This window comes from Phyllostomus discolor, chromosome 3, assembly GCF_004126475.2.
Source record: "Phyllostomus discolor isolate MPI-MPIP mPhyDis1 chromosome 3, mPhyDis1.pri.v3, whole genome shotgun sequence".
NCBI lineage: Eukaryota > Metazoa > Chordata > Mammalia > Chiroptera > Phyllostomidae > Phyllostomus > Phyllostomus discolor.
In genome coordinates this window covers 62,123,534-62,150,457 of record NC_040905.2, presented here as the reverse complement: position 1 = coordinate 62,150,457, position 26,924 = coordinate 62,123,534, and the positions used below count along the sequence as shown (strand labels likewise).

The 26,924-nt window shown below is 38.9% G+C and overlaps 1 protein-coding gene and 1 long non-coding RNA gene across 2 annotated transcripts in view; one reads left to right on the top strand and one right to left on the bottom strand.

Moving 5' to 3' along the window:
- RHOBTB3 (Rho related BTB domain containing 3) overlaps nucleotides 1–15,642 on the bottom strand; it is a 49,963-nt gene extending 34,321 nt beyond the window's left edge. Inside the window, 9 exon segments of the mRNA XM_036020560.1 lie at nucleotides 3,074–3,228; nucleotides 9,872–9,929; nucleotides 9,932–9,972; nucleotides 9,975–10,035; nucleotides 10,037–10,060; nucleotides 14,719–14,775; nucleotides 14,777–14,883; nucleotides 14,886–14,942; nucleotides 15,121–15,642. Of these exon segments, the coding sequence (XP_035876453.1) occupies nucleotides 3,074–3,228; nucleotides 9,872–9,929; nucleotides 9,932–9,972; nucleotides 9,975–10,035; nucleotides 10,037–10,060; nucleotides 14,719–14,775; nucleotides 14,777–14,883; nucleotides 14,886–14,942; nucleotides 15,121–15,124 (564 nt within the window). The 5' untranslated portion in view covers nucleotides 15,125–15,642.
- LOC118499490 lies at nucleotides 10,826–11,501 on the top strand. Its single transcript, XR_004901987.1, has 2 exons — nucleotides 10,826–11,057; nucleotides 11,096–11,501. It is a non-coding gene; the product is annotated as an uncharacterized LOC118499490 (long non-coding RNA).
- Nucleotides 15,643–26,924: the final 11,282 nt, after the last annotated feature.

Genomic DNA, 26,924 nt, shown 5'->3' with positions numbered 1-26,924 from the left:
TGTATCTAACATGATTATTTGCATCCAAATCACATTTGCCAAATGTTTTCAATGCCAGTGCCATCTACACCTAAGCTTTAGCAAACACTTTCAAACATCTTTTTCAGTTTTAAAAAAATGTACTAGGTAGATCAGATTGTACCTTGTCTAAATATAAATCAAACTATCCAATCAAGAAGGAACTGTTTATTCTCTTGAATAATCAAGAAAGGCGATCAATAAAACCATGTGACTGTCAATAAGCGTCTCTCCAATACCCATGGCAGTTAGTATTAGAGAAAGCTGAGGCAGGAAGAGGTTTGGCTATGTCACATATGCTCATATCAACTAGGGAAGTTCACATTTGCTCTAGTTTTTTTTCTAAATAAATTACTTAGAAGTATATCCTGTATTTGATAAATTTAAAATCCTAACCACGTGTGCTCACATAGCTCCTCAAAGGCCTGCACTTTGCTGTGAGGCCTGACACAAAAGTACAAATGCAGGTCCCCATACCACATATCCAAATATTTAAATGATATAAATTAAGAAAACAAACTGTTGTGTAAAAGATAATCTATCCTCCTTCTATGACAAATATATGATCCTAAAAGCCTGGAAGGCCAGGTTCTGATTTAAATTCTCAGACTCCTCAGAATCTCTCATGCAGCACAGGGAGAGCTGGTCTCTAACTCCAGGGCCCCAGATCCTCTCCTCTCCCTAGCCCTTGCTCCATCCCCTGCCTTGAGGAGTTGTGTGCACAGACACCAATGTCCATGGCCACACAACCAAGCTCCATCCACTTTCCCTTCCCTCGGTCTGCATACACAATCACCCCATGGCCACCTCTCAGGTCTGCAAGGGCACTCGCCAGCAATGTGGTCCACCTGCTGGAGGAGGGACCCAGGAAAGAAGCCTGCACAGGCCTGGGAAACAGACTCAGGGCCAGCTACCCAGAGAATTCTGGGGTGCTGGGTTTTGGAACATGGTCAATACAACTTTCTATTCTGTATGGATAGAAATGTTCTGTAATATCTGTGCTAATTGATGCAGTAGCTGGTAGCCACATGTAGCTATTAAAACATGTACCTGAAAAGTGACTAGTGTACTTGAGGAACTGAAATTTTCTTGTTAATTTAAATATAAGTAACCGCATGTGGCTAGTGACTACCACATTAGATGCTGCAGGTCTAGGAGGGCTACCAGCTCTCGTGGGCACATCCCCTTGGCTCCAGCGTCTTGTGCCCTGTGGGGAGGGTACGACTGGAGGAGGGCTAGATGGGGCCCCCTAAAGCTCGAGGACACAAGCCTCTCTTGCCCCGATCTGATGAGTAGTAGCACAGCTTGTCATCACTGACTCTTAAGCACAAGGTTTTAAATGTTGCTTTCACTCTGACATTATCAGCTCCGTGCTCATTCTTATGAATATCATTACTTCTTACACTCAAGATCTCCATTGTACTCTACTTTTCAAGAGTCTAAAAAGAGAGCACTCTGATCTTATTTCCACATTCTCATTAAGTCTTGAGTTAAGAAAAAAGGAGAGTATCATGTTTTTCTTCCAATATTGACCACATCTTCATTCCTCATCATGCATCCAACCCTAGCTATAACACTAGGTATTTGGAGCAAAGAAAAACAAAGAGGGGAAAGAAGAGAAAGAGAGAAGAGAAAGTGGGAGTTGGGCAGTGGGAAGAGTGATCTTGAGAATTTCAGGTTCAGAAACCTGAACGGGGAACAGGAGGCTTAAGCACTCCCCTCCCCACCACCCCTGCCAAGAGAACCAGCCCGTCTTCTCCAATAAATGAAACTAAACTATCTTCCCCCGCACCCCCAACTCCCTATGTATTTCAGGAAAATGCAAGAGTATGAAACCAAATTAAGATTTTTTAAAAGCCACTATAATACAATCTGCTTGACAGGAAAATTAGATTTCACCCCTCTCTTTCTACCCACTGCTTATTAATATAGATAAATAGGACAAAAGTTTCTCAATCATTGATAATTCAGTACTATGAGTATATCTCTCTTAATGATTTATTATCACTATTTCTCTCTAATACTGGGTGAATAATAGCCATTTATATTTGACAGAAATTTATATCTGGTCCTTATTTTATATTTGGTTCTTATCTGGAGTTTAATAACTCCAGAACAAATGCATTTTCCATAGTTATCTAGGGGAACCTCAACATTTCAGCATAAACCTACATAGTAAATATTCTGGCATAGGAAAGGGTACATGATGAGGAGCTAGGACACTGATGGGAAGTGCAAAGTGCTCCTGCTTAATGTAGGCTTTACTTGGTTTAAACCTCCTGCCAGTGTTTACTAAATCTGTTGATTAAAAGAAGTTACTTCTTAGAGGGTTGGGGAGATAGTTCCAAAGTTAGTTAATACTTACATGAAACAACTCTAGTCTACGGCCACGCCACCCTCAACATGCCTGATCTTGTCTGATCTCGGAAACAACTCCCCCAGTATTCTCCAAAAACCACGCCATCCTAATGCTGTGGGGCAGGGGCTGTGTGCTAAGGTGGGCCTCAGGAACGCCTGCAGAGCCAGGCCACGTCGCTGCAGCAGAGTAATAAACTCCACTCCCCATTTATCCAGCAAGAGCTACTTTATGCGCAGTTCCTCTGGGTAGTTTTGAGCTACACCAAAATCAGAAGTACATGGAATCTTGATGAAACAAGCACAGATAAGAATAATTATTCTTTTCACGTAGAAGACAGAATTGAAGGAGAACTTTCAAGACCCACTGGTTCAGGATGCCAAGCTGGTTGAGCTATTTAAAGATTACTATTAAAGCTGACATCATGGGTTTGTGTAAGTAAATGTGCTTTAATAAAGTGGCACCAAATAGAAAATTCTAAAACATTATACTAGACAACAGAAAATGTTTCATTTGAAGAGAAAAATAAAATTACCACTTTATTCTAACAAAACCTTTTTTTCTACTCACACACATATTATTTCTCAAAGTTAAAACTAATCATGCTTTAAAACTAATGTTCTAATTGAGGTTCTGGAAAATAGTTAACGCGCCACCAAACAAATGGCTTTAATGTATGTAACAGGAATTTCCACTCACCACTCCTCCAAAATATTTCCCTATGTAGAAGTCATCAAGGCTGTGCAGCTCCAGGTAGGTAGCTCCTAGTTCTTTGGCAAGTTGGATCCCCTCAGTCGTGCTGACACAGCTCCCTCTGTCTGAGGTGCAGAGAGGGCATGTGCAAGGTAATTCTTCTGGGAAAATGAATGGGAGCAACAAAGAGCTTTGAATTTAAACAGAAAAAAACCCATGTACATAGATGATCTGAACATTAAACAAGTTAAATGTTAAACTGTAAGAAGAATAAATAGTATTTTACAAAACAGAGGAACTTAAAATAGGTGATTGAATATTTCCAAAGCTATTACAGCAACTGTACCATGAGCCAGTAATGGCTGGCCCACTTCCTTTTAAACAACCTCCACATCCTCAGTATCAATACACATTGAACAGATTGGTTGCCCACAGACACCATGGAAAACAGTGGGTTGTTAAATCTGAAACATATTCACCAAGTTTAAATAGATCTTATACTTTTAGTTTAACAGAATCCTCAATTTGACCTGAATCTTCAAGAGAGAGTGAAATTGCCACTCTCTTTGTAGATTTCCTATAAAGTGCATTCTTATCAATCCAAACATTTCAATTATTAGACTCTAAAGCATTCAACTGCAAAGAACAAATTCAATCACTCTTTTTCTTCAAGATTGAAATATGAAAAACTGAAGGAATAAAAAGTATTTACTCAAAATGTGTATTGTTCCAAGATTCATGGTTATACTATGCACAGATCTGACTGGGAAGGTGCTAGATCAAGCTATGTATAAGTACACTCCAATAATAAGGCTCAAAATGTATGTTCAACTTGGTATTGGTTGGCTAGCTTCATTTTGTTTCATGCCAAAACATCAGATATGTCACTTTTCAAAGGCAGCCAAGGCAGAATGGGGTAAATCTATTTCTGCAAATGCATGCTGTTGTAGGCTGGCTTCCCTGGGAAGCAGACTGATGGAAATTGGTGTGCAGGAGGATTATGGGGGTAGGGAGTGACCTTGGAAACAGCTCTTCTCAGGGGTGGAGGAAGTGGGACTGCGTAGAGGGAAAATTTGAACTGCAATAGAGTTGCAACAGGGAGCTCAGCTGATCCTCCAGGGGGCGGGCTGTGGAGCTTACATGGCCCTTAGAATGGTTCCCTATTTGGAGAAAGGCAGCTGGACCTTTATATTCCTAAATCCACCAGAGATTAGAAGAGGACTGCCATGTGGAGGGGGCATAACCTTGGACAAGCAACTTCCATCAGCAGAAGGTAATGTCTGACAAGGGACTCAGCTATATGGCAGCAGGCACCAACAAGCCCAGTGACAGAGGGATTAGTAACAACAGTGGCCTTGAAAGGGAATCTGGGAAACTCCCCGGCAGCATGCACAACAGATTTTCCACCAATGAGTTGCATATAGATGGTGCACATATATGTATATATATAGTGTGTGTATACCAAGGATATTTAGCACATGTTCATAATATGCATGTAGTTATGTATGCACACATGACTTAAATAATCTTAGCTTCTCTGAAAGCATTCTAGAGCTCAGAAACCATGTACATACTCAAGTCCTCATTTCACAGAGGAGGAAACTGAGGCTCAGAGAAGTAAAGTGTCCTGTCCAAGTTTCCTTGTGTTCAAGATAGAGAAATAATAAAATACTGATTCTTGTACCACCTGATAAAGGGACATAAAAAATAAGCTAAAAATTTAGTTTGAGTAAAGAATTATAGATTTCAAATATATGGTGATTTAACAAGTTAAGCTTGAGTTCTCTAAATTATACCATAAATTCTACTCTGACTGTCTGCATTTACTTTTTCTAGGAACATTTTAGGTTTGGAGCAGATAAAGTTTTCATATAGAATTTAGCCTATTTTTAAATTGTTTTTTTGCATTCTTTACAAAGCCTTCATAAGCAGTGTCTTTGATTTCTGGAGACAGAGGGCTTCTTATGTCTACAGAGCTCTCCTTATGTTAGTGGAATGGGGTGGGCAGGCATTAAACTATATTTCTATTCAAAAATAAAGCAAAGTCAGCCCTGGCTGGCATAGCTCAGTGGATTGAGCGAGGGCTGAGAACCAAAGTGTCACAGGTTGGATTCCCAGCCAGGGTACATGCCTGGGTTGCAGGCCATAGCCCCTAGCAACCACACATTGATGTTGCTCTCTCTCTCTCTCTCTCTCTATCTCCCTCCCGTCCCTTTCTAAAAATAAATAAATAAATAAAATCTTAAAAATAAACAAATAAAGCAAAGTAAGTAGTGTTTCAAGTGAAAAATTAAGTGAACATAATTTAAAATAATTTTTAACCAATAATTTTGATTTGAAGGAAATTTCAGGTTCAGCCCAGCTGAGGGGTCTCCACTGAGAGCAGCCATAAGCACCTTGCTGACACACAAGCCTAGAAAGCTCCTCTTTATTGCTAATCCTTACAGAGCCTCTATGTCACAGAAGACATTTCTTTTTGTTCACATGCACCAAAGGAAACTGCTTAGTCATTATGTGTTGGGTAGGACAATCAACCAAACATTTAGGATTAAAGAAACCTTCAATGAACATGTAACAGGAACACTCAGAGGATCCACATAACTTTAAACTGTGGTGCCTTCTTTAGGAGCTCACTCCTGTGAGCCAACTCTCAGGGTCAAAGAGACTTTGCAAATCAGAGTGCCATGCTTCTAGTTTAACAGTGTAGGGTTTTTTCTTATATGTTGCCTTTGTAGTTATCACTAAATGTGTATTATTTTATAGCAAATACAATGTACCATTGGAATTCAAATGAATGGCAACTCTTTCAAAGCAGTGGCTTTGAGAACCTGTAGGGTGATTCTTACAATGTTGCCAACGCTGAAACTTTTGGAAATCCTTGTGAGAACACTAGCCTAGCAATGTACTAGGCTATATAAAAGCTTCAAAGAGAAAAGAAGACAGTATGACAATTTTTAGGAGCTGAAGGCAATGAATATACCCTGGGCATGGTTGGGAAAATTTTTCTACTTTAATGATAAATTCAATATTTAGTAAGAGCCAAAAATTTATTCAGAGCTAAGAATGAGGAAGAAGATATATACAGTCTAGCTTGTCAAAACATGTGTAACAAAGGAAGGAGATGAGACTGATTGTGTTTGCTGAACTAATTCTAAAAAGAGATCAAGAGAGGAGATACCAGGAGTTTCATGTATTACAAGGGACTGGGGGGGGGGAGTGGGGACAATAAATGTCCTTGAGTTGAATAGACAGGTTTAGCTTTGTAATTACTTTGTGATCAAATCTTAAATGGTAAATTAAGTTCATCTTGTTGGTGCAATTTATTTTTTTCACTTAGATATATCATTCATAAAATCATTAAAGCATTCACCGAACAAATATTTACTAAACACCTACCACATCAACTACTAGAGATATAAGAACACACAAAGAAAAGAAGTTCATGGTCAACGGAACCCAGATAGACCTCACTGCCAACAATTATAACATAAGTACTAAAATAAAGGTATACAAAGTCACCATGGGAATGGAAGAAAGGTAACTCTGCCTAGGGGATTATGGAAGACTGCATGGAAGAGGTAAAGATCTAAAAGATAAATATGAATTTGCTATGCAGGTATGATGGGAATATGCAGAGAGGCACTCTGATCGGAAGATAGAGCACATGCAGAAGCCTGGATGTTAGGGAAAAGGAGAGCCCATTCACTTCTAGTTTCAAGATGGCAGGCAAAGCCCACACTGCAATCTCTTTTCCCTCTTCTCCTGCCGACTCACAAAATGATGAAATACAGGGAGTGGAACGAAAAGGGAGGGGGAAGAAGAGTGAGGGGGAAAGGAAGAAGAGACCTTCAGACCCTCTGTGTGTGTGTGCCTATGGGGCAGAGCCATTGGATAGAGCCACATATATATGGACCTAGAAGCCATGACACCTAAAGTAATGAACACACCCACAGCCCAATTCTTGGTTTCTAAATATCATTACTCATTATAAAGAACCAGGGTTCCTTGAAGAAAGGACTGATTCCAGGACTGGGGCAGGCAAGGTCTAAGGTGAGCCTGGGACATCTTGTGCCAGAAAATAAGGAAGAACTCAAAAATCAATTGGAGTTAGCTTGAAGAGGTCCCCTCTAGGAAAATTTGGGGTAATTTGAGCACCAGAGAGAATAATGAGAAGAATACTTTATAAGATATTGAAAGAGCAAGGTCATGAATCATAATGATTCTAAAAGAAAGATGGAGCAGAAAGAAGGGAAAGCTGTGTTTACAGATGGATACCAACTAGTAAGTATAGAAGGAATGATTTAAAAATTGCTTTTGCAAAAAAAAATCACTATTTTGCAAAAAAAAAAAATTGCAAACTGCAACCAGAGTTATCAGACCTAAAGGAATTGTGCAGTTAAATAATGAGCTTGGATTCTTTAAAAATGTCAATGCCACGAAAGACACCGTCTTCCCTTCCCACCCTACGCCCTGAAAGGCTGGGGAACTATTCTTGATTTAAAGAGAGTAGAGACACATGGCAACTAAATCCAATCTATAGCCCTTTATTTCATTGTGACTTTAAAAACAAAACAGCTTTGGAACAATTGGGAAAATGTGAGTATTTTAAATAACAGTATAATAAGTAACAGTTACATTTTGGGGGTGAGAGTTGCATTGCAGTTAGTAGAATAACTTTGTTCTTTGGTGATACAGGCTTAAATAATTAGCCTGAAGAAATAATAACTGAAGAAATCTCATAATGTTTCCAATTTACTCTCCAGTGGTTCAGAGGAGAAAAGCGTGTGTGTGTGCGCGCGCTCACACACATGCACGTGTAATTTCTGGGGCTCATTGTTCTATTCTTATCAATTTTTTTAGGTTTAAAATGTTGCAAATAAAAGCTAGGGAAAAAGCAAAGAGTTTCTGAACAATTTGGTGCAATGAGTGTCATGGTCTGACTTGTATTCTGAGATGATTATTCTGTGAGGATGTGTTTCAGAAAGAGGTAAGGTAGGAACTGAAGACTAGAGGTCAATTTACCATGAAGCTTAAAAAGCTCCAGCCTCAGGCCTTGTTCCTGTGGTCCTTTAGTCCTTACCAAAGCCCTGGGAGGGACCTGAGCATTAGATTCTCCCACATGGTCATACGCTTTTGTGAAATTTTCAAAATAAGATATTTGAACTATGTTTAGTTAAGACCACTGTCTCTTTCCAATCCAGCCCATTTCACCTCATATCAGGCAGCTCTAGAGTGACCAGGAGCATCTGGGGGATCACGCTGAGAGGAATTTAGATTTAGGTTCAGGGAAATATTATTTGTAGTCTGTAGTCACCTCCTTGCACGATTAAGTGTCCTGGTATAGGAATGGCCTTCAGGAATGCTTCTGCCACCCACCAGGCTGACTTTTATTTGGTGTTATGGTACGGAGTGGCCAAGCTGAAGGACGAGCACAACATAAATTATAGGCCAGAACCAATGCAGATAGTGAGAAACATGCTGGGGAAAAACAGATTACCCTTTTCTTCTTTCTATAAAACATATGAAAAAGTGGTTGTCACATGAAGAGGTGATTAAAGACTCTGCAGCCCTCTAAAGTATAAGAAAAGTTAAAGAAGTGTCAAGGTGCTAAATAATAGAGGCATCTTTTAACAACTTGTGGTACTTGACAGCTATTTAGGTTTGTAATTTGTTGTGGTTTCTTTTCTCTTTCAATACAAACACTCACTTTTAATATAGATATATATCTGTGATTTTGTGGAGGCTATTTTCTTACAAAAAACCTCTAAAATTGTACATTTCTGGTCCTACAAAATCTGGATTGCCTCTTTAGCAGATCAAAAAGAAGGTCACAGTGACAGATAATTAAATGACTATAATCTGAAATCCAATGAAGATGAAAAAACAATGAATTTGAGATCTATTTAAAATACAAAATCTAAAGACCTTCTTAGTCAACTGGATATAGGGAGCGGGAGAAACAGCTGGGTTGGATGATTCTAGTTTGGGTGAACGGATAGGTTTGGCATTATCCACCAAGATAGGGAATTCAGGAGAGAGAGGATGACGTCTGTGGAGCTTTGGGCCATAAGAGAGACTGGAGCCAGAGAAACAGACTGGGTAATCATCAGTGTCTACACAAAGCAAGGACAAGAGATGAGCGAGTTCATGGTCAAAGTAAAGAGCAAGAAGAGGTGAAGTCAAAGGATGGAACTCTGGACAACAACTACAGGATGTGTTGGTATGTGTGTTGGGGGGGTGGTGGTGGTTGGGGAACAAGAAGACAGAACAATTAGGAAGGAAAGAATAGCCATATATTTTTAAAGATTTTATTTATTTATTTTTAGAGAGGGGGGAAGGGAGGGAGAAAGGGAGAGAAACATCAGTATGTGGTTGCCTAGCGCATGACCCCAACTGGAGTCCTGGCCTGCAGCCAGGCATGTGCCCTGACTGGGAATCAGGAGGAAAAGGTGTGACTGCATAACTTCAAAGAGAGAATTATTGTTGGTACATATTAAATTTGGCAATAAACATATAACGGGCAACCCTGAGAACAAACTAAGTGTAATCTTAAAAGTCAAAATCAGACTGAAGAATAAATGGGAAGTCAGGAAGTGAACTCAGGAAGTGTGGATGACACTTTTGAGATTCATGGCCAGCAATGTTAATATATCCGATGATGAAGGGACAACAGCTGGCATTTGAAACCACAGTCATGTTGGGTTTTTTATTAAAAACTGCATTAATCATTAATCAACTTAGCTCTATTAATAATTAATATGGTACCTGCCCTCTCATTATGAAAAAGGAAAATTAAATACTTACCATTCTGTCTGGTCCCGATAGCAGCAATGATCACTGGAACTGAATTTGATGCCCTTTTTTTATCACTGGGATATAATTATCCTTCACTTCGTGGAATGAATCTTGTCATTCACATTATATTTGATCACAATAATGTCGGCACCCCCAATTAGATTTCGAGAGGTTGTACCAATCGCTGTCAAAAACATCCTAAACCAAAATACAAAGAATAATCTTTAGTCTGTCTTCAAATCAATCGTGAAATAACTGTAACACAGTAGTTTAAGTTTTTTCCTATATTTCAAACTTTTGGGGTTCATAAAAAAATTTTATTTTACAAAATAACTACATAATTTTAAAAACAGTTGAAGTCTACCAACTCCTCTATTTTTTAAAACATTTTTATTTATTGTTGCAGCTTAGACAGCCAGGTAGTGGTAGATGACTGAGAGAACTCCCGACAGCCTATACCAAAATAAGAAACCCCCTTCAATAACTGTATTTCAAAATACGCACTTTGTTTTAAAATTATGTCTTATTTTTTATCAACTAATAATTTTAAAAGCATAACATTATGCATTAGATAGAAAAGCATCGTGTGAGTAAGGAAGCTTCAAGGATTTTCTGTGACCCAGTTAGACACTGCAGAATGTTCAGTGTTTTCTGTAATGCACTGTAAATTCTGTGGAGTTCCGTATATTTTATCCATATTTAAAAAATTCATATATGCTTTTCATCTTCATGTGTCCTTTGTACAGTACTGCATACATGAAGTATGAACATGCACATGCATGGTGGGGGATGCCTCTGTAAAAAGATACAGTACAATAAGATGCTAACATGGTAAGGAATATAGTGGAAATTCATATATTTTGCTTATACAAGTTTAAAACTTAGGATAATCCTTCTAGTTTTGAAATCTTTACTTTTGGGCTATAGTTATAGCCCTTTAATATTTTAAAAATAATTTTTCAAAGTTTCTGTGCATAGTGGTATAAAGAAAATATCTTTATGTGTCTTAATACCATTACTAAATATGCCTAAGTAATTTTCTTCTCATATTCTAGTTAAGTATTAATCATTACTTGTGTTTTCATGTGGCCTTTAGTATGTATTTCTAGGATATAATAAAATTGGATTAGGAAAATAGACAGCTTTGTGGGCAAATCTGGTCCAATGTCTGTGTGTGTGTGTGTGTGTGTGTGTGGTGTGTGTGAGAGAGAGAGAGAGGAGAGAGAGAGAGAGAATAAAGATTTATTGGAACACCACATACACAAAGAAAATAGATAGCTTGATATGGCTAGGTGGTCCAAAATCTGTTGGACTATGAAAGTTTTCACTTTGAAATATGAGTCTAAAACAGAGAGTTACTAGTGTTGAATCGATTGATAAAGATCTGTGTCTGTGTGTCAGAGCTTTTATCCTATGATGGAAAATTGTGCAGAAGTATTCACAGCAATGCCCTTTGGCAGAGAGCTGCTTCTCACCAGTACCTCCCCAGGCCCGGCAAAGCCTGTGTCAACTCCCTACGCCTTCCAACCCACCCCATTTCCTACCAGTACACTCAGAATAACAAGAATTACAGAATTTTTAGCTATGCATACCCTACTGAAAGTAGGATGAACACAGCAATTTTAAAGGAAATTAAAACAACAACAAGCCCCCCTGCAGAAAAAATGCACCCAACTATAGAAATATAAAGTGCAAGTTCTTGCACTTAGTAGAGGGTATAAGAGGGGGGAGAAGTGACATAAGACACAAATCAAGAAAATGTGAAAGCTTCCCAGCAGAACTCTGTGCTAATTTCCAAATCCCAAACCACAAACCCATTCAGTTTCCAACTCTATCTGTTATAGTATGGAGCTCAAAGTATGCAAGGATAACAAGGCAGAAGGGCATCAGAAGAATGGTATACAAAAAACTAAACATAAGTGGGATCAATATTAAGTGGTCATTAACTCTGAGAAAACAAATCAAAAGTAATTTGCTCTTTGCATTCCAAATAATTCAAAATTTCCAGTTACTAGAGAGGTGTATTGGCGGTGATGGGTGGTGGGACAAACATTTAAGAGGAAAATGTCATAAAAATACGTTTTGGCATCATTAAAACTATGGTACTGAGACTATAAAGACATAAATAATTTAATTTTAATTTCTATTTCATTTTAAATATAAATCAGAGTTTCAAACCTTGCATAAGAAAACTATGCAGGTATTACCTCACTGCTTCTTGTGGAATTATTCTGGTAAACAGGAAAAAGTATAGAAATAAAATAGTAACTGCAACAAAAGGGGTGGGTTTGAGAGAAACATACTGAAAAATGAACTACATAAAATAAATTCGAAGCATATTTATTTTTAAAATGCCAAGTATATAGGGCAAGGATCCAGACTAAGACTACAGACTATAGAAGAAAACCTCGAAAAGAGAAACACAGTTGTCCCATTCCATGTTCAAGGAAACAACACATTTCTTCTCAAACTACGTCAAAGAGAAAATGCTCCACTGGTTTCTAGAAATCTGAAGGAAATAAAGTTTTCCCAGCCCTTGTAAGTCAGTTTCAGGATTTCCTTTAGGAGGTTATGCAACACAAGGCTTGAAACCATATTTGGAGAATAAGCTCATCTTTTAAAAACTAATCTGAATTTTACAGCAAAACAATGATTTTATCCCACTTGATTGTGGGGCTGCAAACGCCATACTTACTAAGTACTAACAGTTCTGCATCACTGTACTTGTATTTGTTTCGATCTTGAATGATGCGTGGGAAAACTACTGTATTTTGGCTTAGCATCAGTGATACTGGCTTTATCAAAGTTGTAATAAATACTCTATTATTGTAGTAGCTACCACTTATTGCATGTCTACCACATGCCAGCTTCTATACTGAGATCTTTACATGGACTCTCTCATTCACTCTTTGGCATAGCTTTAGGAGGTACAGATTTTTATATTTACTTTATACATAGGAAAGGTAAGGCAAAGAGAGGACAAGTGACTTAGCAAGGAACACAGCCACCAAGTAGCAATGTGAGGATCTGAAATCAGGTCCTTTTGATATCAAAACCTGTGCAATCTGGTTTGCTCTGCTATATTTAATATTCTGATTCAGTACATGCCAAATATCAGCTGATGAGTACAACGAATACAATCGACTTTAATATCTCTGATATGCTTTTATTTAATACCAAGAGAAGAAAATCACCTTATAAAGGGTAACTCTACAAATGTATTCTACTATGTCTGTGGATCATAATAACCTAAAAACTATACCTGGTTACAAACTCAATGCCTTCTATAGGGCCAGAGTCTAACCAAACAAAGGTGACTAACGTGATTAAACATAACAATCAGTAAATGGCAAAAATGAATACTACTGGGGCTTATTTAAATCCATCTGGAAGATTCCACTTACTACAATTCATGGGATTACAAGTATTGCTGTTTGCTAAACTAACAACATAAGCAGGAAAGACTTAACATCTCAAAGAAAAAATGTAAAAGGTAACTCTAACACCCTAATTCAGCTTATTTTCTTTTCCCTCCATTTTATTTCCTGTATTTAGTCAACATTTGCTCAACTTCTTGTAAAACCAGCAGGTTTTTAGACTGTATGGCCTTTCTTTCACAGTGCAATGACCACATTAAAAGAAGTGTTTTATTCGCTTGCACGGACTCCAGCCAATAAATTCTCTACCAATGTGTCTGATGATCAGCCTCACTGCTGTCATAACCAGGAGTTTAATAGCATCACTGTTATTGAAAAGGCCTGTTTTTTTTCATTTATTTTAGCCTGTTCATATAAATTTCCCTTTAACCACACATTTATTTGGGCAAGTGATCTTTTCTTTCCATAATAAGGAAATTTGCATAAGAAAATGCTATATGTAAATCTATACATTTCTTTAGGAATGTATATTAGTTCCCTATAGCCTCTAATTCAGTTTTTAAGAAATGCTGTTTAAATGTAAAAATCTCACATAATGATAATTTGTATTTTCTTTTTCAGGACACTAAACTGTCATCTTTTACAAAATATAATATTTAGTAGCAACATAACTTAAATACCAGTAAAGAGTCAGACATTTTCATAGAAGGAAAACATTTTAAAAATATGATGTTATTGTGCACTGAAAACATGTGTCATGAGAAAACTTCTTTCTCCATTTATCAAACACTCAGGAATTATACTAGAATTTATCAACTTCATTACAATTCCTGTTAATTATTACAGAATTTAAAGCTTTTCAAAATTCCAAGCAGTATTAGTAATATCATTTGATTTATGAATTACTAAAAACAAATGGCCTGACATGTCAAAGAGGGTCTGCATTATCACAATTAGAAACACTAAAAAATTTCAAAGGTAGGCAGTAATATAAATGAGTTTTTAAAAATTAATTCTCAGTCCCTGTCTCTCGTTTTCCTTTCCAGGGTCCTGTTTCTGAACTGCCCCAGTGAAATGTATTTTTGCCTGTGTTGAGTGTTCAGAGGACTTTATTTTTAGAACACTAGGTATTACACTATCACTGACAGGGTAGGCATAAAAAACATTGCTCTCTGCTGGTGAAACTCAGTAACCCTGTCCCTTGTGGCTGGCACATTCAACTGTCAGCGTCTACCAAGGGACAAGCCACAGTCCTAAAGTGTAAACGCTCCACTTTCCCACTGGGGCTTTTTGCCTTCTAAGAGTGCTCTTACGGCTGCTCCCTGCCCGATGAAACAAAGGACAAAATGTATTCCCAAAAGCGTTCGAAAACTCCACCTGGGGGAACCGGACACTTCACTTTCATGAAAGAGGGGAGGTGGGGAAAAAATGAAAGAAAAGCTGCGTCAGTGTCATCCCTGAGCAGCTGCCGCGCCTTACCCAGACGGGGCAATCGTGGACCACCAGCTTGACGTTTCCAAACGCGCTGGCCTGGTACTTCCGTGAACACGGGACGCGCGACGGTGCTGGTCGCGTTCAGCAACAAGCTGCTTTCGTCCCCGGAGACCAGCGGGCTTCTCCCCAGGTACATGCGGATGAGCCCAACGCCCGACTGTCCTGGTGAAATGAGTCCCCTTCGTTCCCCAGCGCCACGATGTGAATGGAACCTGCGGGACGGAGAGGGGCAGAGGGTGGCGAGGCGCGTGGTCAGCGCGAGCGGCGCTCCGCCAGAACGGGAAGCGCTGGCAGCCACGCGACGAGGACCAGCGCGAGCCCCTGGCCCTGGGGCGCGGGCAGCACCGGCGCGGGGCAGAGACAATAGCAGGACCGCGACGCGCACGTACATGATCTCGAATCCAAGGGCTGGGCGGCGACTCCGAAAAACGAAGCTCCCACGGCCTCTCCGGCCGGTCCGCGGCGTATTTACCCGCAATCAGCTCATCCCCTGCCGCGACCCGCTCGAGTGCCTCCACCTCGGCGGCGGCCGACGCAGAGCGGGCCCCCGCCGGGCGGCGAGCAGGGGGCCGGGGCGCGCGCGTCCGGCGCGGAGCGCGGGGCCAGCCAGTCAGGAAGTGCCGGGAACATCCCGGCGGCTGCCCGGTCACCGCCTCCCCGCCGCTGCCGCCGCGAGTCGTGGGCTCCCGGGCGCCGCAGGCCCCGCTTCGCCTCGCTCCCGCGGCCGGCCAGCAGTCGGCTTCAGCAGCTGCTCCTCCTCCTGGCCGAAGGGGGTTAGGAGAAATGCTGGGTCCTCTCCGCCCCCTCGGTGGCCGGGCGGGCGCAGGCACGGGCCGCCCCGGGGTCGGCAGCCGCAGGGGACGCGGCGGCCGGCGGAGGCCCGGGAGCCCGGGTGGCGGCGGATACTAAAGAGCGGCCCAGGCGGGACGCCGCGGAATATAATGAATAAATACAGCGCCCCGCCGAAGAGCTCCCGATCGCCAATCCGCCTGCAGCAAGTTTGTTTCAACTGGAACGGCTGTAACAGGAGCCAGGGAAAGGGGGGTGGGGCGGTGAGGCCCCCACGCCCTAAAGACTGGAAAAAAGAGGTTAGTGAAGCTAGGGATCCGAGTCCGTCGGCCTCTCCCAGCGCCCCTGCTCGTCATTGACCGAAGTGTTCGACCACGTCTGTCGCTTTGTCATTTGTCAACATGCGCTACAGCTGTTTTCTAAAATCACGCTTTTGAGGCGGGCGGAAAAAAGGCACATTCCTGCTAGTGCAGAAATGGCTCTTTGTTCACCACCAATTTGCTAATACAGCTCTGGAGGGATTAGTTACAATTTCAAGCTATATTTGGCATATATTAACTAAAAACTGCAGGATTTTAAGTGCTGGGGATTTTACTTGCGATGGTGTGAGGTGTTTAACTCGTGTTACAAGTAAAATGCGAGTTTACTTTGAGATTTTTAAAAAAATACACATTATTGCTACGTCTTTTCATAATAGCCCCATCAGACCAACTGCAAAAAATAAAGTTCATGCCTCAGCGCAAAGATACTTAGATCCCATCAAGGTTATAAATGTCTCTACAGGGCCTCAAACTAACTCAGTGGAAATGAACACTGGAACCTACTAATATCAAAAAGGGCCAGAGGTTACTCGGGGCTCAGCTTCTGCATAAACATGAGAATTCTTACAAGTGCTCTGGTGAGAAAGAGTTCTTGTTTATTCCCTTATTATTCATTTATTTTGCCCTACTTTAAAATTTTGCTGCTAGCGTTTCTCAGACAGAGCTATTGAGGGTATGAAACAGGAGGTACTGAGGAGGGCAGTGAAAAGACTGGGGTAAGAGAGGCCTTTGGAATGCGAACAGCTTTTTATTACGGGCCCTTGTTGCTCAGATGAAAATTGTGTAATAGTTTTTTATGCTCAAATAGGGTATGATAGGAGGCACTTTTTGTAAAATCATTCTGTGTAAAAAAAAAAAAAAAAAACTACTTTCCCTTTGTACTCAGTATAATTTATCTTTTAGTCTCCAGAACCTAAGCCGTCCTGAAATATTTGAGTACAGGATTACCCTTTCTTTTGGGTCAATAGAAAATATACGTTCTCGTAGTCCTCCCCAGTGACCACAGGTCAAAATCAAAGACACATAATGGATGAATAGATAAATAAAATGTATATACATACAATGAAATATTATTCAGCCTCAAAAAAAGAGAGAAGGAAATCCTATCATATGTTACAATATGAATGGATCTTTAAATCATTTTACTAAGTGAAACTAGCCAGTCACAAAATACCAAAAAAAAAGAGAGAAGGAAATCCTATCATATGTTACAATATGAATGGATCTTTAAATCATTTACTAAGTGAAACTAGCCAGTCACAAAATACCAAATGCTAAATTTTTCCACTTATATGAGGTAGCTAAGGTAGGCAAACTCTTAGAAAGTAGAATGGTGGTCATCAAGGGCTGGAGAGAGGGGGAAATGGTGAGTTCAATGAGTATCGTTTTCAGCTTTGCAAGATGAAAAAACTCTAGAGATCTGTCCCAAACAAGGGACATATAGTTAACATTACTGCAATGTACAGTTAAAAAATGGTGCACGTGGTAAATTTTATGTGTTTTATCACCATACCAGAGAGCGAGCAAGAGAGACTGACAGACTGACCAGGAAGTGGCAAAAATGGAGACAGGATGCATTTTTTTTCCCTCAATTATTGAGTGAGCCAGACCTGTGCTGACAAGGCATGGGAGATACTAAGATACATAAGACTCAGTCCTTAACCCTTGAGAAACTAAGTCTACTAATGTCACTATTTTGTGAATATTAATATGTCTGATCCTTTTGAAAACATACTGGTTCCTTAAATACTTACAGTACAGGCTAATGATCTAGTAATAGAGGTAGGTGCAACCTACAACAATAAGGTCCAGTGAACATTAAAGAGAGATCTGTGTGCCTTCTGTGTCATTAGAGAGAAGTTCATAGAGAGAAGTAAGCATCATTTTAGGTCTTAATAGATGAAAAGGAGCTTGCTAGATTTGGAGGAAGAGGAGGTTGAAAGGGAAGTAGTACTGGAAGAATAGACAGACATGCAAATCACATGCAAAGGTATAGAGACATGGAACATTATGGCTTGTTCTGGGAACAAGAGCTGAAATTAGTGCAGGCAAGCAGATTCCTTTATTACAGCAGGTTGAAAAGAGAGTGATAGAGACTTTCCAAGAGATTTCCAAAGGCAGACCTAGTGATATCGTGTTATACATTGGGAACCCCTATACCAAGCTCTGTTTATGTGATGAAGCCTGGGTAGATGCTGACCAAAACTAGATTCTCTTCCAGGACCCATAGCTAAATCATATGTACCAAAGTGTTTGCACAAAGGTAGGGCCGCCATATGATTACTTCCTATCAGAGGAACATAATCCCTGCAGTTAAGAGAAGGCATGCCTTCTCTATTCCCTTTTACCTTTCCATCTACCAACTGGATGAAACCAGGCCAGCCTTGACAAAACGTGATTGAATGTGTTGGTCCACAGTTTGGGAAGAAGCTTGGGTACCTAAATGAGTAGGTACAGCATAGTTTCCTCATAGCATGCCTTGCACTGTGATATGAATGAGAAAACATATCTTTACTGAGTTAAGCCAGACATTTTGGGGTCAGTTTTTACAGCAGTTAGTGTTACTTATCTTGTTAATACAGTATCAAAGATGGTCCATTTCCTGATACCTTAATGATTTTTTCATAATTACCTTAAGGCATTTTATAATTATTTCCTTTTTATTTACAATTTTTATTTGATTTATACATTTGCAGTTTCCATTAGTAGCATTACTATTTTTTTAACCAGGGTGTAACAAATTGGATTATCAGTGTTCTCCAACCTCAAGGTCACTGGGGAACACACAAGGAAGGGCCTCTGGCCCAGACAACAGTTTTCGTATTTCCTTGGCTGAAGGGCCATCACTTATATTCATTTTTAATGTTCTTATCCTCAGATGAAATGTAGCCACATTTGAGTGTAAGGCACATGGGCAGTAACTCAGTGAGCTATTACTGGTCCCCATGTTGTGAATATTAGTGTGCCAGCCCTTAAAAACATGCTGGTCCTTAATGACTAAAGAGGAAGCAAGTGTCATTAAGGGCAGGTCTGAGAAGCTGGGCCTGGCATAAGATTTTTCCAACTGTGTTTCAAGGAAACTAGGTTTCACACAGAGAATCTTCGAGTCCGCTGAAGAGGTGATGGAGAAAATGAAACCGACCGGAGAGGGCTGAGCCCCTACTCCTCCCATCTCAGAGTCAATCAGAGCAGTCTTGTTGCCATCTGTTTTTTAAATGTTAGAGTTTCATGTTCACTTTCGTTAAAAGAGGGCTTTCTAACATTGTTTTAAGACTACGCATCTAGAGCAAGGGTCTCCAAAATGGTGTGCAGGAAATAACCCCTGAAATTCCACAATTAGGCATTTGAACTTCTATTTAAAATCATATTTTTTTTTACGAAAAAGAAGGAAAGAAAGTAAGCTTTACTAATGCTTAACATGAGGATTGGCACTGGCACCCCTACTTGGTCAGCAGGAAGGCAAGCACCTGGTGTTCTTGGGAGTGGGTGGGAGCACAGTGCAGGGCTGGGGAGGAGAGGACTCTCCCCTTAGTTCACTTTGAACATACTGCCGCATGTTGCAGTTTTCAGATCTAAGTGGATTTATGAAGGCATTTAAGTAAACTGTTTCAGCGTGGACCAGTGACGACAGTGTTAATAATGTAATAATAGGCAACAGACAGTTGGCTAAGCTGACATTTCTGACACCCTTTGGGAGCCACATTGGAAAGGTGAAAAACTAATCACCGGTCAATAAGTTGGCCATAATAGTTGAAATTATAAAGAACACTGGTTTAAGTATGAATTTACATCTACTTTTGCTAATGTTGACTTCACTCTGCGTATTATAGTTAATAGATAACAGTATTCTGAACTGATCACAATTAGCCAACCATTTAAAAACTAGACATCCAAACATGAAGATAAAAGTCAACAATATTTCCAGGATATAAACTAAAGTACTATTCAAGTTGATACTTTAAAGAAAACTCACTAATTATAAATGCTAAAAAGCTTCTGAACTTTTTTTTAAAAATGAAAGTCAAAAAGCAACATACAATTGAGAAAATAGTTTGTTTCCGGCTAAGATAAAAATGGCTGAAATATACATGGAACACAAATGGAAAGAAACAACTGCATTCTTTGACAGTGAATACCTTGAGAATATGGTTATAAAATATTGCTCAAGACCTGAAGATACATGTATTGGAATAAGATACACAGTGTGGAAGCTTATGATAAGGTTAAACTGAAAGCACAGATGTTTTTAATATGTCTCATGCTATTGTATTTAGTAGATTCTGTTTCAGTGTGCTTTTTACTAGATTATGTTTCAATAATAAAATTTATTTTAAAATGGCAATTTTGGTAGTAGATATTCTTTATTACATCTTTTAATGACATTTTAAACAATAATTAACTTTAAAAAAATAAAAACTCTTGTATGCAAAACTTGTGTAACCACTGGTGGATTAGTTGTTTAGACTAAAAAATAATTTATTTTTTTTTTGCATATAGGAAGGAGTCCAAGCTAAGGTTACAGTGACAGCAACCACATTAAATTCACAGTACATGTCACGGGCAGTTATTCCAGCAAAGAAGCTGAAGCCAGAACACAAACATTATAGGATGTTATCAATGTGGTTAACTTTGTGAAAACAAGATTTGTACTGCAGGATTTTTTTTAACATTTCTTTATTGTGAAATATCATACACATAAAGAAAAGTGCTTAATACCTATGCATGTGACTTAATTAAATAAAATAAACTTTCTAAATGTCTCCCAGGTCAGAAAAATAGCATTATCAACACCCATGCAAAGATGCACACACACAACACCCCTGGTTGCCCTTCCTCAGTTACAGTCGTCTTCCTCAGAGAGATAATCTCGAGTCTGACTTTGTGACAATTATTTTTTTCTTACAGTTTTACTACCTATATGCATTCCTAAACTAGTATTTTGGCCTTCTCTTTGAACTTTATATAAAAGGCATAACAATGTATGTACTCTTTTGTGTTTTGGTTCTTAAGCTTATCATCATTTGTAAGATTTATCCATGTGGATGTAGCTGTGATTGGTTTCTTCCATTTCTTTTTGTTGCTGAATAGCATTCAGTGTGACCATTCATTTATCCATTTTGTTGTAAATGCACGTGTGGGTTATTTCTAGTTTTTGCATATTACAAATAAACCTGCTAGGACTACTCTTATTTTAAAATATAGTTTCTTGGTGGGTATGCTGTCACAGGGTATTACAGGGTAATAGCAGGATATTACCTGCTATTACTTTGGTAAATAATACCCAACTGATTACAAAAGTGATTTTAATGATTATACTTATAATAGCAGGGCACAATAAATCTACCCATAGTCCTTTACATACTTAAATATACTATATTGCTAGATATTAATTGATATGACCATATTTTTCCATGTATAATGTACACTGTTTTGCCCAAATTTTTGAGGAAAAAATAAGGATGTGCATTATACATGGGTAGTACTAATTCCATATCTATGTAAATGTTTTTAATTCTTTTATTTACACTTGTGCATTAAAAGTGTTACTCTAGAAAGCTATAACAGTATTTGTATGCAAAATAATACCCTGGAATATGAAAATCAGTTTTGTTTCTAAATAGAAATAAATAAAAAATTGAATTTAAAAATTAAAGCGAAAGATTTTTTTCCTGAAAGTTTGGACCAAAAACATGGGTGCACATTATATTCGGGAGCACACTGTACACGGCAAAATATGGTAAGTACTTTATGATTATTGGCTTATTTAATTCTCATAATGACCCTATTGAATTCTCTGTTGCTACCCTAATTTACAGGAGAGAACGTTGAGGCATAAGGGTGCTAAGGACTTGCCCACAGCTACACCAGTAGTGAGTGGAGGAGGAGCTGGGACTCCAGCTTAGACAACCGGATCCAGGGGCTTCCTTACCCGCTGTGCTGTGCTGATGTTTAATAATATCTCCTTTATTATGTAATTTTTTGTGATTGAAAATAATGTACTTAGCCTATAAAAACTTATATCTTACAGGATTTTTTAACCAACCTAAACATTTTCCAAGTACAATCCTATGGATTTTGAAGCCACTTGTTAAAAATATAAAAATGTACACCACCTTCTAATTAGTTAGCTGGAGCAAATGAGTAACAGTAGGCAGGATGGAAATGTATTCATCAGATTTCAACCAAAACCTTTGTATAATGAGTGATGGGACTGAAAAATATTAGTAACCCAGCTAATGAAGCAGTTTTTCCATTTAAATCCACACATCTCTGTGAGTTCTTCTCAGAGAGCCTTTAAGTAAACTGAACATAAAAGCAGACACCTGCACTGCTGTCTCACAAAATGTGAAATCAAGGTTTGGAAAATTTGAAGAATATTCAGTTATTGTTTTCCCCTAAAAGCTTTGTTAAAAGTAACATTTTGGAGAAAAATGCGTTTTATATTATTAATACATTTTAAAATGTTTAAAACTATGATTATTTCATCTTTGTTGAAAATTTTCTATTTTAGTATTTTATAATATATTGACATTAATATATGCATGTAATTTATAAAGATATTGAGGATATACTCAAAATTCTTTCTGATAGGGTGTTTAATCAAAAACGTTTGCAGCGGGCTGCGAACCAAAGCATCACAGGTTCGATTCCCAGTCAGGCCACACACATGCCTGGGTTTCAGGCCGGGTCCCCAGGGGGGCCACATGAGAGGCAACCACACGTTGACGTTTCTCCCTCTCTCTCCCTCCCTTCCCCTCTCTAAAAAATAAGTAAATAAAATCTTTTAAAAAAAGCGTTTGCAGATCACTTTGTAAGTTATATAAATGTCTAATTACTTTGCAGTACACCTGAAACTAATGTAATATTGAACATCAGCTGGAATTGAAAAATAAAAATTTAAAAAAATGGTTTCCAGACTTGCCAGTCTGATGCTTAGGACTATGTTCTAGAGGGCAAGCCTAGAAGGCCACAGGTGGAGTCCACGGCCACTAGGAAGCAGAACAGGGACTCTGGGCCAGCGGCTGGGGGTGAGGGTGGCTGTGGAAAGGAAGTGGGAGGAGATAGGAGAAGGCAACACAGATAGGCAGCAGGCCTACTTGTCTAGAAATCAGCCTGGTGAAAGTGTATTTGTATTGTATTACTAATCAAATGAGTGATAAAGTTTGCAAATTTACACAAAAAATCACAAAATTCAAGATTAGACTTTTTTTCTTTTTACAAGAGCTTACACATACTTCTTAATAGAGTAACCTAAGCGAAGTCACGTACCAGGGTTGGTAACCATAGTTAGTCATAAGAAAAGTTGACTTGACTTGTTTTATTATCTGGGTAATTTTTCTCAAAGAAATAGCCAACAGTTTTCTTCTAATTGTGGATTTCTTCTAAATTGCAAGGCTGCAATATCCTCACTTCTCTTCAGAGAAGCTGAAGTGGAAATCCAGGTTATTTAATGTGCAACAACTACTGTAAGCTCTTTCAGAAAAAGGTCTAAAATGCTTATTTTATTACATTTATGTTACCCACCCACCTCCATCGTTGTGTCCAATTGTATTTTTAAAACAACTGTTTTTCAGTTAAAATGTTACTGTAAAAATACCAGTACAGGTATGTTTCTTTGAACTAGGACTGTCTGTTTCCACCAGCATTTTTCAAAGGATTGAACTTCAAAGAAATCTGGTGGTTTGGCCTTTTACATGCCTGCTGTGTTATTTAGCCCTTGAAAAATACATATATGAGTATCTAATCGAGCGCTATTGACTATGTCATTTATTCACGCAGAATACTGTGAAGTTTTCCATTTGTAGCCATACAGAAATATAGGATGTTAGATTTGAGTGCTATAATACTTTGCTGAGAGATATTCTTTTTGAAGAACTCAAATACATTAAAAAGTAGATTCATTTTAATATTACTATAATCTGGCTCTAGTTTTAACTTTACTAAAAGTTGTGCTCTTACTTTGGTAAATTTCTCTGAAGTCTCCCCTGTCATCCTTTGTACCCTTTAACTTACTGGGTTTGTTCATGCTTCTTTGCTATGGTCATCAATTGAACATTGTCCCACCTGGGCATCTCACAAGCGTGCTTCGAAATGTGTTCTTCTTCCATTCAACAGCTGTCACATACCACTGAGCCTGGCTTCTGCCCTCACACAGTACTTCTGACCCTGATTTTTCTATACCTGCTTTTTACTTTATACTTCCAAGTCTATTATCCTGTGTGCAGGTGAAAACTCTATTTTACAGTGAACAGCAATTAAATTTTCTTGCAGATTTTTTTTTCCAAGGAAAGTCCAAGTGATAGCATTCACTATGAAGTTGGCAGCTTGTATTCTTGGTGAATAGTCCTCCTGGCATTCTAATCACCTAGCTGAGGAATTTATGTTTTTTGGCTTACTGGAAGGACATTTTTTTCTCTTCCTTTTTTCCTACTTCTCACTTTCTCCAGAGATTCCCTTGGGCACGTTCTTACCGTTGCTGATCTCCACGTTCCTCTTTAGAATCCATTCCATTTTTAAAATCTTAATCTGGGACTTGAGTATCTTTTTTGATTGACATTCTCTCCTCTTACCTTCAAATTAAAACACCTGGACTTGTGTAATCATTATCATCTCTCAGCTACACCACCAGTTTCTTTTCGCACAACAGCAAGATCCAAACCCCTTTCTCAGCCAATAAGTGCCCCTCCCTTACAGGGCTAATACAGTTTCCACTAGTGAGGAGGCTTGTTCCCTGTGCTTCCCCAGATGTTCTTGTGTACAGATTCCTTCCAGTGTTAGGACAGGGTAGTACAAAGGCAGTTCAACCCACACTAAAAGGCATTCATAATTTTCTCAGTGAAGTGATAAGAAGGGAAAGCAAAGATGCCCCTGGACTAATTCCAGAAGTGAGCAGAGCTTCTCAAACTTTTCTCTGAAATATCCCCCCAAACAAACTCCCAACATTCCTGTCCCTATCCTCCCACCTAGGATTTCTTTTTTTTTTTTAAGCCATAAGTTGCCCACAACAAGCCCAGGAATTTTTTTAAGCCATAGTATACCTTTGTTGATTTAGTATAAAAAAAGAATAAATTACTTGACAACAGGTAAAATTAAAGGATGAGTCTTGTTTATACTGTGATTTTTCTTTCACAAATCTTGGTTTACTACTATGGAAATCAGTAAATCTTAAAGAGAATTTATGAAATTCTGATGGTTAGAAAACTCTTAAAGGGAAACCTGGCAAGAAATGACATTTGTAGAACAGGTTAGTTATAAACTATCTTTTTGTAGGTGAACAGAAACAAAAGCATAATCAGGAATTATTATTGGAATGTTTGTCATGTTGGAAAAAATTTTGTTTTTTTTTTGGTCATTATGACCTCTTCAGAGTTGTGAGAATAGTCTTTGATTTCTACAAACAAAAAGAACAACACACTCTGAAATGTGCAACCCTGTGTGACAAGAAGCAATGAAGTAGAATACAAACAAAAGAGACAAGAAGACAGAATTTACGTCGCCTTGTTTTGTTTTGCTACAAGCACATGAGAACTCACTAGTTGCAGCCTTAAAATGGAAGTGTTTCTAGGTCGCTACCCACGAACAGTCACAAACCACACACTCGCAGTAACTCCCCATGCTAGACTCTGGAATTAGGCAGCACTCTCAGCCAGCGTATTTATTAACTCACTATGATTTCTAATAAATTACTCAGTCCTCTTGCATTAACTATGATTACAACAATGTTTTGATAACAACTGCATCATGGTCTCAAAGATTTTTATTGCAGGAGGTCAAACTGATTTAAATAGAGTCACTGTTCTAAACAACCAAGCAAGAAATGTCCTAGGGAGAGGCCAGCTGGGCTGCTTAGGCTGGCCTCAGGATGACATTGCCTCAGTCAAGTCACATTTTCCAGGGCTCATTTCTTGGTTTTGGAAGTCTAGAAACTTAATTTTGTCAGGGTGCCCAGAGTCAATCATACTTGAGGGAAAAGGCTTGTGCTAGCCCAATGCACAAGAGGCCAGTGCACAGACTAGAATACTAATTGGCTCATTTATAATGAAAAGGGAACTATCAGAGGGCCTAAACGTGTATGATACATGGCCAACACCTTCTTTTCTCTGTAGGAAAGTCTACATAGGAAGCCCATTATTATCTCTTCAGTTTAAGAAATGTTTATTAAGCACCTAAGATACAGGTCATTTTAAAAAGATTTTATTTATTTATTTTTAGAGAAAGGAGAAGAAAGGAAGAAAGAGAAGGAGAAAACATCAATGTAAGAGAGAAACATTTGTCAGTTGCTTCACACGGGTCAGGGCAGGTTCAGGTTATTTTGATCCCAAGGATGTTTTGCATATATAAACACTTTAATTAGAGTTATGGGAACACCAAATTGTCATGAAAACATTACTTTCCAAAGCAAACTACATTAAGCCAGTTTATGCTTTGATCAATTTTCTAAGGTATTCTCTTCTGATTGGCAGATTCAGCCTTTTAGGAGAGAATATCTGTGTGATGGAATTAGCCATGAGGATCACCCCATAGCCACATCCAATACAAAGCCACCTTTTAAATATGGTTCTTAACCCAGAACTTTGAAGGAATATGATAACCCACTGAACATGTAGGGAAATCATTATGTATAATGAACATGTGGTTACCATGAGATTCTCATGTCAGAAAGTGACCTAAAAACTTGGAGTCTTCCAGAGCCAGTCTGAACATCTAGGCCACAATACCATCCACTAATCAATATCAGAATATTTCTAGGGCAAATTCTTCTTTAAAACCTTACAGCCTGTTTAACATAACATGTCCCATTTCTTGATAATCTTACCACAGACTCAACTGTAACTTATTAGTCGTCTAGGTTTGCCCATGCTTGGCTTCCTGCCCAACCTTTCTACTTTACTTTCTGCAGTTCATTGGAGTGGAAGGTGAGAGCCAGACCATTACTCCTCCATCCTCCTGAAGAACTTCTGAGATCCAAGAGAGACTACACATCCCCACCCCTCTCCTGTTGCTGTCATTTAGCAACCTCCCAGTCTACCCCCACCCACCCCCTCACTTACCCTGTTCACTGTTTTCTCTCTGCTCCTATAA